At 53.4% G+C, this 18,489-nt stretch overlaps 5 protein-coding genes across 5 annotated transcripts; 3 read left to right on the top strand and 2 right to left on the bottom strand.

The window, feature by feature from the left end:
• Positions 1-300: 300 nt before the first annotated feature.
• N7532_008932 (uncharacterized protein) lies at positions 301-1,369 on the bottom strand (the record flags this gene model as incomplete). Its single annotated transcript, XM_056621423.1, has 4 exons — positions 301-324; positions 369-445; positions 890-1,192; positions 1,318-1,369. The coding sequence occupies 4 exons, from the start codon at positions 1,367-1,369 to the stop codon at positions 301-303; spliced, it is 456 nt and encodes a 151-aa protein (XP_056472229.1).
• A 2,368-nt stretch (positions 1,370-3,737) lies between these two features.
• Positions 3,738-5,734, bottom strand: N7532_008931 (CAAX farnesyltransferase subunit beta RAM1; the record flags this gene model as incomplete). The annotated part of the gene is made up of 7 exons (XM_056621422.1): positions 3,738-4,032; positions 4,111-4,386; positions 4,455-4,572; positions 4,624-4,751; positions 4,815-4,889; positions 4,946-5,101; positions 5,250-5,734. 7 exons carry the CDS (start codon positions 5,732-5,734, stop codon positions 3,738-3,740), a joined length of 1,533 nt encoding a protein of 510 aa, XP_056472228.1.
• A 1,450-nt stretch (positions 5,735-7,184) lies between these two features.
• Positions 7,185-9,561, top strand: N7532_008930 (Zn(II)2Cys6 transcription factor domain-containing protein; the record flags this gene model as incomplete). The annotated part of the gene is made up of 2 exons (XM_056621421.1): positions 7,185-9,405; positions 9,461-9,561. 2 exons carry the CDS (start codon positions 7,185-7,187, stop codon positions 9,559-9,561), a joined length of 2,322 nt encoding a protein of 773 aa, XP_056472227.1.
• Positions 9,562-12,636: 3,075 nt separating this feature from the next.
• Positions 12,637-14,811, top strand: N7532_008929 (putative RING and UBP finger domain protein; the record flags this gene model as incomplete). The annotated part of the gene is made up of 2 exons (XM_056621420.1): positions 12,637-13,575; positions 13,624-14,811. The coding sequence occupies 2 exons, from the start codon at positions 12,637-12,639 to the stop codon at positions 14,809-14,811; spliced, it is 2,127 nt and encodes a 708-aa protein (XP_056472226.1).
• A 2,243-nt stretch (positions 14,812-17,054) lies between these two features.
• N7532_008928 (uncharacterized protein) lies at positions 17,055-17,428 on the top strand (the record flags this gene model as incomplete). Its single annotated transcript, XM_056621419.1, has 2 exons — positions 17,055-17,265; positions 17,325-17,428. The coding sequence occupies 2 exons, from the start codon at positions 17,055-17,057 to the stop codon at positions 17,426-17,428; spliced, it is 315 nt and encodes a 104-aa protein (XP_056472225.1).
• Between the last annotated feature and the right edge of the window lie 1,061 nt (positions 17,429-18,489).

Below are 18,489 nucleotides of genomic sequence, written 5' to 3'. Positions count from 1 at the left end.
GAGTTTGTAGTTCTTCAAGAACAACTAAGGTTGAAGGTATTGTGATGGGTTGCAACAGCTAGCGAAGTTATTACCATGGCTGCCACCACGCCGGTGATGCGATAAGGTAGATAACAGTGATAAAAGTCATCAGCTGACTTCATCATCATATTCCAGGCAAACAATTGTGCTATTGTGAGATCGCTCAAGCTGTGTGAGAACTCGAAACAGTCACCGTGTGATGGAGGATAATATAAATTCGAACATTTGATACACACAGTTGATCATCCTATTACACTTGTAAACGGTGCTTCCCCTATATTAAAGCACCAAAGCTGAGTCCATCTGTGAACATCAGTCAGCTGACCTACGGCCTTCGACACCTATACCATCACGTTCAGAGCAAGAATGGCTTCTCCAACCATCTTCAACCACCATCTCCATAGATTCTCTGTCTCTACACCATCTATCCGAAAAGCAGACATTAGCATAAAACCAAGATTTCATCGGAAGAGTATTCGTAACATCTGAATCAAATGACCACACAATCACAATAATCAATCGCTGATCACCACATGCAGACAAATCACAAAACTTCAAGTATTGAGTCTTCGAACTCATCAATCCATCTATCCAAATATTCATCAAATCGAGTTCAATCAAGTCCAATCAAAATCAGCATTGAGCCGAACCTTTTCATCTATCTCCAAAAATAGCCAAAACGTGCAGCATCATAAGTCATAGTCATAAATCATCATCATAACCCCCTCCACCACCCACCACCACTTGGGCAATCCGAATCAAACCCTCTCCCCCCCCAACTCTCAAACTAATCTTCCCCTCCCTCTGAACCCCAACCATCCTTTCCGGCGAACTCCCCCACTCCAACTCCCACCACTTCCACTCCAACTCCCCTCAGTAGAAGTATCTGAATCATCACGACTGCTCTTCCTCCCCGTCCCAATGGCAACAGGAATCCCCTGCACGACGCCGCCATGATCATGACCGACAGGATACATGCCGTCATTCACCGAGAAATTGCGGCAGATGAGGTACGCGCGCATGGCGGCGCTTTCGCGCGCCAAAGTCTCGCTGCCGTATACCGCGTCGGTCTGGTACTCGCGGTTGTTTACCCGGACGACGCAGGTGTACCCTGCAGGTGTGTTGTAGGCTTCGTAGGAGGGTTCTGGCCAGCGGCGGCGGCGGCAGAGGCCTAATCAGCTGTTAGTTTCGTCATTTCATTTGTGGTTTGGCGGCAATGGTCTCCGTCATTGTGCAAACTTGACAAGCACCACAGACATCCAGGCAGGAATGTCTCAAAACAAACCCGCCTCATACCGGCTCCACCGGTAGGAGGCAAGGCAAGACGAGGCGAGATGCAGGAACACATACTTGCAAGGTAAAGAATATAGTACATCTCGGCTAGCCGAATGAAAACACAGCCACGCGGGAAGCGGCGTTGCCACTGTCGATTTTGCAGTAGCGGCTAGGACAGCATTGAATTGGCTCGGGTAGGGCTGAGCGGACGTAGCTATTCAAATCGTGGCAGATATGCGGATGGTGATGCCCAACGTTGTCGGACCCCACTGCTCAAAGTGTAGCAGTGAACCCGTCACGGTCGACGTCGATTGGGTGAGTCTGACTGTTGTCCTCCCAAACAACCAGAGTCAGGATTCAGCTTCTTTGTGTGTTTTGTTATCGCCGGGGGCGTGGTCTAGACTCAAGAGGAAGAAGAGCGAGCAGGAGAGGGAGAAGAAGATGAGAACGCAGGCTTAAGGATGGTGCAAGGGTAACAAAAGAACCCACGGAAAATACGGTGCGTACGACCGAAAATACGTTTCGCGGAGTACTCAATTCTTTCAAAATTAATTTTTCCTTCAGTTTTTATCAGGGGAATCGGGTGGGGCATCTTCAATGTGTTGTCATCCAGGGTGTACTCGGTACCTCGGCGGCGAATACCAGGATTCCGTCAATCAATGGGCTATCATTCCTAGCAGTAGTACCATAGGTAGGGGAGCCAAGGGTAGGGAGAGAGCGCATCGTAAATTCAAAGTGGGCAGGGGGGACAAGGCATGGACGGTTGCAATCGAGACAGCGCACAGAGGCAAATGCCAGTGGTACCGAGTACTTCAATTCCGGAGGTGTAGGCGCGAAAGTGAAATTGGGATACATAAAGAAAACTCTCATGCGCTGCAGAAACCTCAACGGGGAAGGTTGAATCATCCGGTTCTGAGAAAATAACACATCGCGGCGCTAATTCACTATCCTAGGGTACTGGGTTTTACAAGATGGGAATCGGTCTAGAGCGACTACTGTACAGAAATAACATCATGGATTCATGGATGAACTGTAATAGTAGGTGGATCCGTCAAGGTACCTGCCACAGGTACAAATCGCTTTGTCTCAGACGGGTAAAAGGTAAACTTTGCGATTCCGATACGCACTGAAAGAAACCGGGTCGCGTACATGTGCGATTCGATAGTACACTGACAGAGGATCGAATTGTCGAATCTCAATGAAGTACACCTCACCACTGTACAAACAATAACCAACTACAGGGTGTACAACCATTGCCACAGAAAAAACCTCACCTACTGACAGCATGTACCTATTCAAGTCATAAGCCGGGCCTTGGAGCAACGCAACGCAAAGTGCGAAATTGAAAGCAAAGTGTTACTCTGGCCGGGAACCGAATCGGCGCCGGTGGGTTAAGCAAAGCACGATGCGCTGGCATGGCTGTTTGCCAGTCGAGGGCGCTGCCGGGGTGTGGGCTTCGGATTCCCCCGCCTGCAATTTGCCGATCGACCGGAGACTAAACATTACCCTCGCGCCCTGGCCAACGTTCTGAAAGTATTGCTCGATCGCTCATGGGATTGTAGGTTGGGTGTTAACGGTATTGTTTTATCCAGAATGTTTAGGGTAGGATTCCCAGCTATACAAGTAACCCGGGAAAGGATGAGTGAGTGAGCTACCCCGCCCGCAGTACCTCTTTCCCCCCTCCCGAGTTACCCTAAGGTACTATACCCAGGTAAATGTGTAAACGCAGAATTTGCCGCATCTCGAGGCGCGCTGCAGAATCCGGTATAATTGGCCTTGGCAGTGTGTCGTGCAGAACTGGCCATAGGTATTTCCGGAGAAACAGAGTTACTCGATGCGTGATGAGTTGGCATGGTGGGGTTATTACTCTACCTTTCACACAGGGCTTGGTATCATTATTAGCTACGACAGTACAAGTCTATCGGTGACGAGGGGGCATTTCCTTCTTTGGACGCGTGCAGGCCGTTTTACTCCTACTCACAGAGGTTGGGGGAGAGTCTACTTCCCAGACATACTGGTATTGGGTGCCAGTTTAAAGCGATTCTACAGGTAGTACTGTATTGTACACACTACACACTAAGTAAAAGCAATAGTAGATGGTAATCACGTTCATTAAACCCAATCCACGTCGCACATCCACTTCCCTTGTGTCGCCAGCTGCACTCGTGGCTTCCACGCCGAACAAAGAAATCGGAGCTGGGATGGGCCTCCGATCCCGTACATAACAGGGAGTCAACCCGGCCCAGCAATTAGTTCAGTGGTCAATGGCCGCTCCTGCACGTCACTCACTCCGGTTGCCCGGAGCCGCAGACAGTTACGTACAAGTAGTAGTAGTACAATCTACATCTCCATTTCATTTCATCGGGGTATTAAATGGGTACAAAGCATCTCAGTCGCGCCCGATGCAGTTGGTCTTTTGACTGCCGTCACGCCCTTCATCACTAGGGCGCAAAACCCGGGTCAAACTCGCCCTGATCATTCGCAAAAGGCTCCCCCTCAAACCAGAGCCGCATCTTCCGCGCCGCGTCGTGCGGCACGACGAAAAGGGGGTGAAACGCCGTCAGTCGGTCGTACTTTTCAAAGACATCCTCCTCGGGATTCGTGGGGGTGAACTGCCACGAGAAAGCCGCGGCGAAGTTCTTGTGACTGCAGGGACTCGAGTCTGTGCGGTAGTGTACGTGTTGTGTTGCGCTTAGTCCTGTTAGGACGTAGCAGGTGTGGTATGAATCCGCGTGTCTGAAATATAAGTCAGCCTCTCCTACGACGAAGGTTGCGGTACAAACGCAAACGCCGGAAGTGTTGGGCACAACTTACTTCCCGGGCTTATCGCGGAGCCCGCCGACCGGGTGCTGGCAGCACGAAAGGATATACCTCGCCAATCCCTCGCGGCTGAAGAGACTGCCAACGGTGGTGGGTGGTTTGTCGGCTTGCGGTTTGCCGTCTAGTGCGGATTGCAGCAGGGGCCAGCATCCGCCTACCCAGTGGCTATAGCAGCCGTCGACGAGTTTGTTGGTGCGGCCGGAGAAGCCGCCCTCTGGGGCGTATTGGCGGGCGGAGAGCCATGACAGCAACAGGGGGAGATTCATGTGTCTGCATATCACAGCAGGTTAGTACCCTAAGATATGACAGCTGCGTATGCGAATTATGTCGAGGCATACCGGGCAATTGTCTGCTCAGGCGGCCCCAGAATGGCAAGACATGCCAACGCGCAAAAAGCGTAAGCTCCATGCGCCTCGACGCCGGGGCTACCAGATATGCCGCCTTCGAAGGATTGGCCTGTGGATGTCAGTCAATGTGAGTGCAACTGATAGCAGTGAAAAGACGTACAGCGCGATAGATACTCGGCCAGTCCGTCGGTGAGATTTTCAAAGCCGGCCTCTCTCGCCGCCGAGTCGGGCGGCAGGGCCAGGGGCAGATCGAGCAATGAGATAATGACCGTCGCGCAGTACGCACCCCTAGACGGGTTAGCACTGACTTAACAAAGCTCCGCTGCATACGCGAGCTCAAGCTGGACCTACCGCACGTCCTCTTCCCCGCCTTCGCAAACACGAAACCCCCCATCAGCCTGCTTCAATCGGCCCAGCCATCGCCACCTGCAGACAATATGTTAGAACGAGCTCGGGCAAAACCCTGTCGAATGACAACTCACATTGCCTGCCGATCGACCAATGCGAATGCGTCCGGCGTCCCGACCATGGCGAGCGAGAGAATGGCTGCATAGCTACTAGCGAGATGTGATGTTTGGCCGTGTCCGCCACCGAAGCCACCCGTGCGGTTCTGCATGGGCCGTAGCGATGTCATGACCCTGGGCAAAATATTAATATTGTTTCATGGTGTCTGGATTATTGCTCGTGTCCGAAAAAGCAAGTGGAAGAAAAGACAATAGTGCCGATCACAATAGAAGAAAAAGAAAAAAAAAAAAGGAATGGCAGTTCTGTAGAGAAATAGCATACCGTTGATTCACCCGACTCACACTCTCCCCCAAAAGCGTCAACCCAGCCAAAGCCCAGTAGACCATCCACGGTCGGCTCGCATCCATGGCCACAAAGCCGGCGGGATAATCTTCCAAGGAATCATAGAGATAGGCGATGTGATCGTCGCGCTGGAGCGCAGGGACACCGCATGCATTGAAGGGGCCGGGTTGGGAGTCGGCGACGCCCTTTAGGAAGGGCAGGCACTTGTTCATCGTTGCATCCTGCAGATCGATAGTCTCTGTCACGAGCGGGTCGCGGATGGGCGGCGGCTGCGTGAAGAGCGCTGGGATGCGCCTCGCTGGGCTGGCCATCTTCCCGCTCAAGGATTCCCCGGTCGAGGGTTTGCCCGGGCGCTTCGGTTTGTGCCGCTGCTGCTGCTGCTGGTGCTGGGTGGCGAGGGGTGCAGTTTTGAGATGCGCGAGCGGGAAGCGGACTTTGCGTCGTTTCCCCGCGACCGTGGGCATGTGAATTTACCTCGTAGAAATCAGTGAGGGAGAGTACTCTAAGATATTGGTATATGTATAACAACACAACAAAGAACGTAGTTGTGGCGCTGGGCACAATGGCTCTGCGTGCAATTCGTGAATCGAGGGCGGCAGAATTGATTGACGTTGACATTGTTCCCCCCACTTTTCTCGCGGGGTTCTTTGTCTTCCTCCCGCACAGCAGTACAGACAGCAGTACAGTAGCTGATGTGCAGTGACAGCGTTGAAACATCCACCAACAATGGCCCACAGCGGACCCCTCTACTGTTCTCTCTGATAATCTCTGAGCAGGTCGAGTCGCCCACCTGCAATGACAGCGTGCCGTACTGAATCCTCCGACGCATGTCAACTCCACCCACCACGATGTCGTCTGCAGTGATGTGATCAATCCAATTTTTGCGCCTGCATCCGCTCCTGCACGCCGCTCCTGCACACGACGGTGGCTGGTGTCATGGCCATGGCCATCGCCGTCGTGCAGTGGCTCAGGAACTCCTTGCTGCTTGCGTGCATGTGGTCCAAGCCTCCCCAGAGTTGACCTGTCGATGACGGCGTGATCCCGAAGACCCAGGACTGCTGGCAGCAGTGGCAGGATCTTGCATTATGCTTGCAAGCCAGGCACTTGGGCCTCGACGAACCTCTATGAGGAGGAGATGCTTCGCAGGGATCGTCATATCCCTGCCCACGTCCCGCCTCGGCCTGGAGTATGTACTCACTTGAAATGTTGAGCGAGTCGTGCATGGCCCCCACCGGCCATGAGGAGCCAGGAAGAACCCTGATAGGATTCACGCTGGGAAGAATGATTGGCCTCACGATCGGGTGTCAGATCGGCCGCATGCACGGACTGTGCTGGCGTTGTTATTGCCACGCATTTGGTCTCCACTGATCTCCCGTGCCGTCTCCCGTGATCTCGCCACGGTTCACTTCCTCTCAGAACGGAAAGAGCAAATTGTCAACACAGCAGCACGGCAGCACGGCAGCACGAGATAGCCCTCCTACATTGTAGTGCACAGAAAATAGAACAGTCTTCTCCATGAAATTAACTTAAGGTGATGACCAGAATAAGAATCTCAGCGACCCAGGCCGCATTCCGCCAATGCGCCGTCATGGGACCAGACTAGCGATCGCACTGCGCTCCGACTGGCCTCGCCCTGCACAAGAGGGGGAATGCAAGCAGACTCCTCTCAAAATCGAGGAATGAAAGCCCCCGCGTGGCAGTACGGCCCAATGGCGTGCCCACCCGCCCAGAGGCCACTCCACACGATTTCCCCTAGCGCATCTCGCTCACCGCTGCTTTGTCCCCCCCACCGCCTCACCCTCTTCTCCCCCATGGCTGTGTCACTCACGCTGAAGAAGGCCTTTTCATCCAGGCTGGCCCTTCCCTCCCTTCTTCTCCCTGCCTTTCCCACGTTATTGGCATCACCACGACGCCATGTCCAATGTCGATTTATCCAGCGACGGCCTCATCGTCGACTACGACTCCAGAGGCTATCTCCAGCAGCCCTGGCCCGTCCCCGTTGACCAGAACCCCCCACGGTCAGACGACGCCCACGATCTCTCGCCCCTTCAAACCAGCGGTCACCCCCTGGAACAGTCGGTGGCCCAGGACCCGAGCCTCATGGTCGACTGGCAATTCCAACAGCTTCAGACCCCTCACCACCACCAACAATTACCATATTCGCCCGAGGACCCGTCGTCAGCGCCCCAGTTCACCACCGCCAGCTATGGCATGGCCATTCAGTCCTCCCCGGTGGATCTCATGGCCGGGCCCCAGGGCCAGATGAGTGGTGGTCTGCTCGATGGATCCTATCACCTACCCCTCTCCGCCCCGGTCGACACCAGTAGCATGGTGCCATTCACCTACCATGATTTCCATACCGATTTGATGGGATTCCCCAGCGGGCTGCCGGATGTCTCATCCTACGCCCCGCACCCGGTTCTGGAGAGCAGCTCGCCTACCGATACCTACCTGGAGGTTCGTTCCCTGTCCAGCAGCGATAATGGCTGGAGCACCGTCGACCACCGCCGCTCCCTCGACTTCAGTTTCCCCGAGCAGGGCATTTTCGTCAACCCCACCCAGACATTGCACGACCGCAGTCTCTCCGAATCATCCTACTCAACGTCTTATGGTAGCTTCGTCGATATTGCCAACCCCATCAACTCTCCCAGCTCGGAAACCAACATGGACTTGCCGTACAACCACCCCAATGCCGCCGTCAGCCTGGCCGGTACCTCACCAACCAGCAGCTCGATCGTCCGCCTCGAGCGGTCATCCCCGGGTTCGCGCTCCCCGTCAGCCGTCAGCCCCAGCACCGCCATGGTCCGTCCGATTCCTGTCCCCATCAAGAAGTCCACCTCTCCCAGTCGCTCTTCTGGCTCTCATTCGTCGGCCTCGCCGCCCAGTCGGAAACCCTCGAGGAAGAGCCCTATTGCGGCCAAAACGGCCGAGACCAAGGTCCGCAAGCAATCGCAGACCGGCAAGCCCGAGACCGAGAAGCGGGTGGGCAAGCGGAAGGGTCCTCTCAAGCCGGACCAGCGCAAGCAAGCCAGCGAGATCCGGAAGCTGCGGGCGTGCCTGCGGTGCAAGTTCCTTAAAAAGACGTGTGATAAAGGCGAGCCGTGTGCCGGCTGCCAGCCGTCGCACGCTCGTCTGTGGCAGGTGCCGTGCACCCGCATCGACATTAAGGAAATCGGGTATTTCATGAAGGACTGGCGGGCAGACTACGAGCGACACATCTCCATGGGTTTCTCAGTCGGCAACATCAAGGGGTTTTCGGACCAGGAGCGCACTCTGTTCATTACCCACGGCTACGGCCAAATCCTCCCCATCACCGCTCGCGAGGTCTACGTCCGTGACGAGCAGTGCTTTACCATCGACTGGGTCGAGACATTGCACCGCGAGCCGACACAATACGAAGTCGAGACCGCCAAACTCTCCGCTGGCATGGAGGGCATCTCGCACGCTATGCTGTCTGACTATCTGGACCGACATATCGACGGCAACGGCACCTTTGAAAAGTTCGTGGACGATTACTTCGAAGGCACCCCGTTCCTCACCCAGATGCTCAAGACCGCCTTCCGCTACTACTACCGGACGAAGCTGCCCGTCATCCGCAAGGCCCTCAAGCTGATCATCGCCTACAACCTGACTCTCCACGTCACCATGGTTGAAGGACTGGGCGATGAAGACGGATTTATGGGCAAGATCCAGGAGCCGGGCTCCAAGTTCCGTGGTAAGATCATGGCTCCTGTCATGATCAACTTCCAGATCAAGTGCGCCATGGCGGGCATGTGGCGAGAGCTTCAGAAGGATGTCCTGGAGGAGCTTTCGGCGTTGTACTCGAGTGTGTACAGCGGAGACAAGCTGAAGAACTGGCCGACCATTTTCATTCTCGCCTCTATCTTGCTGGCGGTCTGGGAAGAGATGCAGTTTGACAGCCACTACCGTACTCCGGATCAGTCGGCCGTCGACAAGTTCTGCACCGATATGGAGACCACTCCCGTTGGTGTCATTGTCGGTCTGTTCCAGGCTATCTCCCAGAAGCTGCCCCCGTTCACCGAGTGGGACTCGCAGAAGCACCATCACCTGCTGTACTCCAACCCGGATGTGTGCAACACTATGACCGAGGTCCGCCAACATGTCGAGCAACACGGTAAGCAAACATCCCGCGTGTTGGCTGAATGTGATTTGATGCTAACTCCTTCCAGAAAGCTACCTCCGTGGCCGTACCGGCTCCAAATTCAACCGCGACGATTTCGATTGCCTCTCCAACAAATTTGTTTCCCGTCTTGTTATTCGCGCCAACTAGAGACGACCATACGATGCGCATGCGCATGATAACGATGATGTTCACCCACGACTATTGTTTTCTCCCCACGAGTGCTGCCTAGCGATGTTTTCCGTCAACTTGTTCAGTTTTGCCCCACGCCATGCCCTCGATGAAGAAAAAAAATTTTCCATTTCCCACCAACCGGTCGTGACGATGCGCGAGCGCGTCTCCCCCGCTCTTTACGAACAACCCTCTCTGCGGTGTCTCTCCTAGCGAGATCCGACCTGCCTGTGTTTTTTCTCTTGTGTCTTAGCATCACACGTGAGGTTCCTTTGGAACCGTCTTTCTTTGATCAATCCTTTCTCTTTGATGTCGCTATTGTCTTGGATCTATTCGTGTTTATTGTGTTTTTCTACTGTCTTTGTGGTTATACCTTGCTCGCATAGCTTTCTAGCGATGATTGAGGATCACGAACGTTATGACTGTGTACGGCCGATATTTGCTTTCGTTTGTGACAGCACCTGGCCAGTCTTTTGCTGAATGACTACCCTCTCCTCGGTCGGGAGAGGTTGTGCCATGGAAAAGCGTAGACTAGGCGTGGTCCAGTCTTGTCGCATTCTTTTTGTTTGCATTTCACTTGTTTATTGGAACCGGAGTGCCGAGGGAAGTGGCGTCCGAGACGGGTGGAATTCTCATTGCGCCCTGCGTGTTTATATATCCTTTGACCAATTAACTGTTCAAAGTATTTTAACTTTTTTTTCCCTGCTACTGTCTTCGTCGTAGTTTTTCTCTTGGGGTACTCGCCTGTGCAAAGTCAGAATGCCATAGTGCTGCCGATCCTTGAGGACCTGCCGAACCCGGGAGTCACCTGACCCGATTAGCCGGCGGCTATACATAGTATGCACTCACCGCCCGCGCTCCCGGCACATCACTGGGTACCGTGATGGCGCTAGTCGGTGTCCGGCCGTCGTGACTGGCTGCGGCGCGACGGAGTCGACTGGGCCTCTGGTCTCCCTCCAGGAAAGACCCGGCCCACCCCCTCTTTTTGCGATAAGCCCAGTAACGTCATCGCCCCCAGCCACGCATCGTCCAGAGGAGATGGGGAAGGCTGAGCCGTTGGATAACCCGTAGGCGGAAAATCCGTGTAAATTCTGCTAGTAGCACTGGCTCTGGAAGTCGACTTTTGACGTACTTAAAGAAATCCTCTAAACCCCATGTAGAATGTCTCCGGAAGGTACCAGACTGCCGGTGGCGTCAATGACCTGTTCCTCTCCTTGACTCATCCGGCCCCCCGGCATCTTCTAGCAAGTTCCCATCGCTGGTCACTGCCTCGTCTGACTAAGGGCCCTCGCCCCCCTCTTCCGTGGTCGTACTTAAAACCTCACCCCCTCTTTCACTTCCCACTTCCTACTCTTCCACCCGCTTCGCGATATCCTCGTTTCCCGCTTTGCCCCTTTCCATCACCGTCCATCTATTCACCGCGGTCACGCCATCATCATGCAGATCTTCGTCAAGACCCGTGAGTATCCTCTCTAGCTGTCGCCATCTGAGGGTCGCGATGGCGACTCCCGTCCGTCGCCAGAGTGTCGCCATGTCACATGCAAGTCACTAACCCGCTGATTCAGTCACCGGCAAGACCATCACCCTTGAGGTCGAGTCGAGCGATACCATCGACAACGTCAAGTCCAAGATCCAGGACAAGGAGGGCATTCCCCCTGACCAGCAGCGCCTGATCTTCGCCGGCAAGCAGCTGGAGGACGGCCGCACCCTTTCCGACTACAACATCCAGAAGGAGTCCACCCTTCACCTGGTTCTCCGCCTGCGTGGTGGTATGCAGATCTGTATGTATCTCACACCGCTTTTCTCAGCCTGCACCTACTGATCGTTCTCTAGTCGTCAAGACTCTCACTGGCAAGACCATCACCCTTGAGGTCGAGTCCAGCGACACCATCGATAATGTCAAGTCCAAGATTCAGGACAAGGAGGGCATCCCCCCCGACCAGCAACGTCTGATCTTCGCTGGTAAGCAACTGGAGGACGGTCGCACCCTCTCCGACTACAACATTCAGAAGGAGTCTACCCTTCACCTGGTCCTTCGTCTGCGCGGTGGTATGCAGATCTTCGTGAAGACCCTGACCGGCAAGACCATCACTCTGGAAGTGGAGTCTTCCGACACCATCGACAATGTCAAGTCCAAGATCCAAGATAAGGAGGGTATCCCGCCTGACCAGCAGCGTCTGATCTTCGCTGGTAAGCAGCTGGAGGATGGCCGCACTCTCTCCGACTACAACATCCAAAAGGAATCCACACTGCACCTCGTCCTCCGTCTGCGTGGTGGTATGCAAATCTTCGTCAAGACTCTCACCGGTAAGACCATCACTCTGGAAGTGGAGTCTTCCGACACCATCGACAATGTCAAGTCCAAGATTCAGGATAAGGAGGGTATCCCGCCTGACCAGCAGCGTCTGATCTTCGCTGGTAAGCAGCTGGAGGATGGCCGGACTTTGTCCGACTACAACATCCAGAAGGAGTCTACTCTTCACCTGGTGCTCCGTCTGCGTGGTGGCCAGTAAATCCTTTTGCTGCGAGACTGGGTCCTCGATTATGACCTGCATGGCGTTCGGTCGGGTTTCGAAGCTGCGGCTTCCTTCTTTCCTTTTACTTTTGACGGTTTCACGGGCATTACTTTTCTCTTCTCGGTCACCCTTGGTGGTGTTCCTTAGTTTACAGAATCTATGAATTGGACGTTGCTGTGTGCCATTCATTGCTATCATCTATTCTCACCACTGTAGATCTATCCTGGAATGTGTCGTAGTATACAACCTAGACCTATATCACTCCATTCCTCTCACTCTCAGAATTAATTTTTGGGTAAGTCTAGACTCGCCACTGCCTTCTTTTTTCCAACGCCACCACAAATCCTGCAAAACAAGCCGACATCGCCTCTCGCCACCCCAGGAACCTCGTGCGTTGACAGATCTGGGGCGATTAGTCATCCAGTCTTATCGCGGTTGATCCACCATCCACAGCCAACATTCAGGTCACCATTGACGGCTTGACCACGCGATTGCAACACTCACCCCGCGAAGCGCAAGGGCAGAGTGATCGCCCGGGATGCCCGCATACTTCTATCACCTAACACTCGAAATATTCCGCGACCCAACATCAACCTCTCTAACCCTCGAATCCGCACACGAAGCACTCCGCCCGTTTCAGCGGCTCGAACCCAGCTCTTCAGGCATCGCCGCGAGCAGCAGCGCAAGCGCAAGCGGGAAATCGCTAACGCTCGAACACCGACCGCGACACACCTCCAAACCAAGCTCGACCTCCCCGCCACAGGAACCCACGAATCCACACCCACAAACCCAGGCCCTGGACCCCGCGGCGGATATCCGCTTCAACGAAATCAGCATCCAGTGCATAGACATGGTCGCGCCGGAAGCTCAATCAAAGAAGCGCTCGAAGGGCCAACCGCACGAGGAGGATAATCTCGTTGCTGCGGGGATCGGGACGGATATTCTGGGTGGACTCCGTACGAAGGGGAGGTATATACCACTTGACCAGAAGGTTTCTGAGAGTGTCTGGGGTATTGTGCACCTATACCGTGATGCGCAGGAGTCGGGGTACCTTGCTGAGAAAGAGGATGATTATTCGACGTATCTGAAGGGGTCTGCGGCTGCTGTTTCGCGGGGCGAGAATAGTAGTACCCAGAGTGCTTTGGTTGCTAGCGCAAGCAAAGCCACTGGCCGGAGTCGTGCTGGAGGGAAGGGTGAGGGGACTGGGTATCCGTTTCCCACGACAGCATCAATGCGGGAGGCGCGGGATCGGGAGGATGATTGCACGACGCTGTGCATTCTCGCTGTCCCGGCTTATCTGTCCCCGTCTGATTTCCTTGGATTTATTGGGGAGAAGACGCTGGATGATGTGTGTCATTTCCGGATGATTCGCACCTCGCGCGCGAATCGGTATATGGTTTTGATGAAGTTTAGAAGCGGGAGGAAGGCGAAAGAGTGGCAGAAGGAGTGGAATGGGAAGGTATTCAACAGTATGGAGGTAAGTTCCCAAAGTACCGCTGACCGAATATCTCGCTCACACCAGTAGCCCGAAACATGCCATGTGGTCTTCGTCCACTCTGTCGAAATCCAAGTCTCCGAACCAGAATCCCCATCCACCTTCTCAGATCACGGCCTCACGTCCCCCTCAACCGGACCTCGACACAGCGTCTCCAACCAAGCACCGCTCTCCTCGAAACCCCTCGCCCCACCAACTCCCGCACTCATCGAACTCCCAACCTGCCCCGTCTGCCTAGAACGAATGGACGAAACAACAGGCCTCCTAACAATAATCTGCCAACACGTCTTCCACTGCACTTGCCTTCAAAAATGGAAAGGCAGCGGCTGCCCAGTGTGCCGCTACACACAAGACGACTTTCGAAAGGGAACACTATCCCTCGACGCCTCCGACGACCCAGCCGAATGCAGCACCTGCCACAACGACCTCAACCTCTGGGCCTGCCTAATCTGCGGTAATGTAGGTTGCGGCCGCTACGACGGCGCCCACGCCTTCGAACACTGGAAAGAAACAGCCCACGCCTTCGCAATGGACCTGAACTCCCAGCGCGTCTGGGACTATGTCGGGGACGCGTACGTCCACCGTATCATTCAGAGTAAAACGGACGGTAAACTCGTCGAGTTACCGGGGGCAGACCACTCCGCCCTCGATCCGCCGGATATGGAAGATGCGGTGCCGCGCGAGAAATTGGAAAACATGAGCGTGGAATACACGCATCTACTCACTAGTCAACTGGAAAGTCAACGGGCGTACTTCGAAGAGATTGTCGAGCGGGCCGCGGATAAGGCATCGCAGGCCAGCGCCGCTGCGCTCGCCGCGGAATCAGCGGCTGAGAAGGCGATGACGAGGCTTGAAGAGATGCAATCGAAGTACGAGGTTTTGTCGAGTGAGACGATTCCGGGACTAGAGCGTGATAGGGCGCGGCTGGAGAAACGAGCTGAGAAATTCGAGGCGCTGGCTAGGAAGATGGAGAAGGAATATCGCGAGGAAAAGAGTATGAATCAGAATTTGCTGGAAAAGGTTGAGATGTTGGGCAAGGAGAACGGAGAGTTGAAACTGTCCAAGGCCGATTTGGAGGATCAGAATCGGGATTTGAGCTTTTTTATCTCTAGTTCGCAGCAGCTTGCTGGACAGGGGGAGGATGTTGTTCAGGGGACTGTTAGTGTACCCGAGGCTGAGGTTAAGAAGAGGAGGAATAAGGGGAAGGGGAGGAAGTAATTTATTCTGGGTGGTGGTTATTACGGTTTAGATGCATGGATGGTGCGTGGATTGTTGTTGCTGCTCCGGTGCATTGCGTGGCGTACCTTAATATGACGGTTCTGACGATTATGATTTATGAATGAATTACAAGGCTGTTACGAAGTGACTCCATATCCATGAAGGTACGCACATTATTCATTGCAACTGATAAAAGTTCCTTAGACGAAACCTACTCAGGGTAGTTATGTATGCAACGTATAATAATGATGAAGTAACAATCGGAACTAAGCAGTTGCACATAATTTAGCATTCGAAACTTCCAGCACCTATACTGTAACGCTCACATCACATATTAATAGGTTAAATCAGAGTAAATAATTCCATGCCTTTTACTCATGAAAAGTATAGTCTTATATTTTAGTTGAACTAATCACTAAGTAGGGACTTTGTATATCCTGTGCAATGTATGATATCTATCTTTATGTTCCTTAACCTTTATTTCATCTTCTTCACCTTCACTTTATGGAAAATATTCTTATATCTCTCGAGATCGTCACATCTCCAGCAACCCATTCGAGGACCTCCACCCGGGCCCCAAGGTGGCAGAGATTAATGCTGCGCCTGCAGAGTTCCAGGACGTCCCTCTCCCTGCAGTACATGGCTCGGTGGTATACGGATAGTTGCAATCGTAAACACTGTCACATGGCGACTTCCAGTAATCTGGAGCCAGGGGTCTGTGCTGTCCAAATCGAGTTTCATACTCCTTGCCCTTCTGCCTTTGTCGCGCGATCCAAGCTGGACCAGGGAGCTTCGCAGGTTTTTCAAAGTGACCAATGTGCGATTCTCATTCGCAACAATATAGCTAGCTGTAGTGCCAGCTAGCTCATCAGCTACCTCTCAGACAGGCACGAGGCTGTGCGCCGGACAGTATTGCAGCTCTACACCGGCCCTAAGGTGGTGGAGCTCAATACTCCTTCTGCACAGCTCTAACGCATCTGGGTCCCGGATATATCTTATCCGAAAATAAACAGCGGTCAAATCCGTGAATACGGTGATTTTGCTTCTTCCAGTATTCAGCTGCCAGTCAACAGAATTGCCTAAATCGAACTTATGTGACTCGAGCGGAGTCCATATTTTGGTATTCCACAAAGCAATCCATAGCCACAACTATTATCTTAATGGGGAGATGTATGTCGCTGGATTGGGTGGGTGGCTGGGTAGGAAGGAGGATGGAGAAGAAGCGCACAGGAAGTAGCGTTCTTTCTTGTCAGGACCAACCCAGACTGAGTAGCGTCGATGATTTCGATGGTTCTGGCTCGCCATGATTTGAGATCACCAAACCACACCCCCTCCAGTTCCACTCACTGGGTCTGTGTAGGAAGTTCTCTTGGCCTCTTGACGACGATTGTAGAAGAGGCTGGGCCAGAAATGGCAAGAGCGAGGTCAAGTTGTCGAAGAATCTTTAGGAGAATAGCGATCGATCTGCCTGTGCCTTCAAAGACCCGGGGAACATGACGACCTTGTCTTCGATGTCGCTGATCGACATGGCCTCGGACTCGGAATCAGTCATCATGGCACAAGGAATGACGGTCGAACAAGGAAATAAAGTGGGCACAGGGTATCCTGAAGATGAGCTTACTGCCATCAAAAGCGCAAAACGCGCGTAAAAGAGAATCACCATAGAGGCCCTGCAGAAAAGAGCAGAGTAAGAGGGGGAGGAAGACTCTGTCACATCAGCGAAGTGGAACAGTGGTCGACACAAAATACGCACTTGAGATGGTGAAGGTATTAGGGTCCGCAAAGAAAAGCAAAAAAAATGCCATGACAGTCGTAGTAGCTGTGTTCTCTGGATTTAGGGCTCTGAGTGATGATTTTTCGCACTTCCTTCTCGTGATGCGTTATCTTTTCTGCTCTTTGTCGGATGTTGAAGCATTTGCGGTTTCAAAGGCCTTGTACATGTCCCCTAGAATCATCGTATTTCCCCCTGCAACTCAGGGGTGAACGTGGTCATGTGAGCTTTCCGTGACTGCCTGATTTCAGTTCCCTTTTTGCTGCCTTGAGACTTCCGCAGGACGTCGTCGACTTGATACAGAGATCTCTCCGCATATTGAGATATATCGCGTAGGTTTAAGAGCATGTGGTGGCTAGTGTAGGTGGCGGCGGTGCAGGGAACGATTAATCTTAGGTCGTGCCTCAAGTCTCAGTGCCATACGACAGCGAGCGCATTGACCTCACGACGGTGAGAAATATCTGAGAAGTAAATGTGGTTGAACACACCACCTACTTCCAGACAACCCCCATCGAAAGAGCAAGCGTACGCTGCCGGCGCCTGCCTCCAGATCTCCGGTCGCACAAACTACGAGTCCAAACTGACAACACCCCATGGCTTTAGCAAATGTCGTCCAAGAACGGACGTAGGAGTGGGCGGGAGGAGCCAGGAGGGTGAGAGAGGGAAGGCGGCGGAGGAGTTAGGTAAGTAGCGAGACTTGTAAAGGAAGTATGGGCGCACCAACATTTACTTGTCTTTGCAGGCTTGACCGGTACCGTGGCCTCGTCTTCGAGGTGGCTAATGACTTCGCTCTCTGAGTCCGCCCAGCATCAACAGGAGGTTCTGGCAAAGGTGGGGGAGGAGTAGCAAAAGGAGATGGCGGCGGCGACGGGAACGCGAAATTAGGAAGGGACGGAGGACGAGGAGAATATGAAACTCTCAGGGTCTTTGCAAACTTGTGGGCCATGGTGGCCTCCCATCTTCTGGGTGCATGTTTCCAGTTGCCGTCTCTACCTGACTAGATGATGTCGTTGGAAATCCAAACTTCAAGGGGCGCTCCACCTACGGAGCCTAGAAGCTGCCACTGATGTCCTCTTTCCCTCATTCTCCTTATGCTTGGGTGAGGGGATAACGGTATTGTCTTACCGTGTCCATAGGTTTCCGGTCGTTTTTTTTGGGGGGACATCCTGTCAAGGTCGTTCAGGATTGGCGTCAGTTGGAAGTCATCAAGCAAGCAGGAGATCGGACGGACGATATGTAACGGAAATATGTCAGGCAGGGGAGTAAGCCAGCCTCCAACCCTCCAACTCATGCCGAAGGCTGCCCGATTGGGCGCCGAGAAAGTGTTGGTCTGTGAAGTCGCACCTCACGCCGATTCATCGCCACTAAGGGCCAGCACACCAGATATTCCAGTGTTGTTTCCATTTCCCCCAGGTTTCTGGAGCTCCAATTCCCCAAAATACGCTCCCTATCTCCTTTCCACCACCCGAGACTCGCTGAAAGGCCAACCACTCTATCCATGACCAGAGTAGCTTTTCAAATCGCGGTAGCATCTTTGAATACACGGCAAGGCTTTTGGCTCTGTGGCTTTATGCTCTAGCGACGATCCCCAGAATTCGACGCGCATCCTCGTTTTCAGTTCTCATGGCGAAAAGCCCAGTTTGTCCTCCGATGAAGGACCGTTGGGTTATAGGTCTGCGAAGCCGACCTGTCAAGGTCCATTATCACACTCTTTCCCCTATATAGCCATCATCGAAGCGGGGATGGCCAACAGGAGCAGCGACATGAATCCTTTGAAGAAAGGCTGCTGGATTGCGAGTTTGGACGGCATGACGGCCGTCCAATTGATATCGTGAACCACATGGATTACATGGGACACCCATTCTTCATGCGAATGCTGTTGCAGGAGGCTTGATGTCAGTGAAATT

The sequence above is a fragment of the Penicillium argentinense genome, assembly GCF_028826775.1.
Source record: "Penicillium argentinense strain IBT 30761 chromosome Unknown utg000009l_segment0_segment0, whole genome shotgun sequence".
Lineage (NCBI taxonomy): Eukaryota > Fungi > Ascomycota > Eurotiomycetes > Eurotiales > Aspergillaceae > Penicillium > Penicillium argentinense.
The sequence above is the reverse complement of the archived record's forward strand: the minus strand, read 5'-3'. Positions and strand labels throughout refer to the sequence as shown.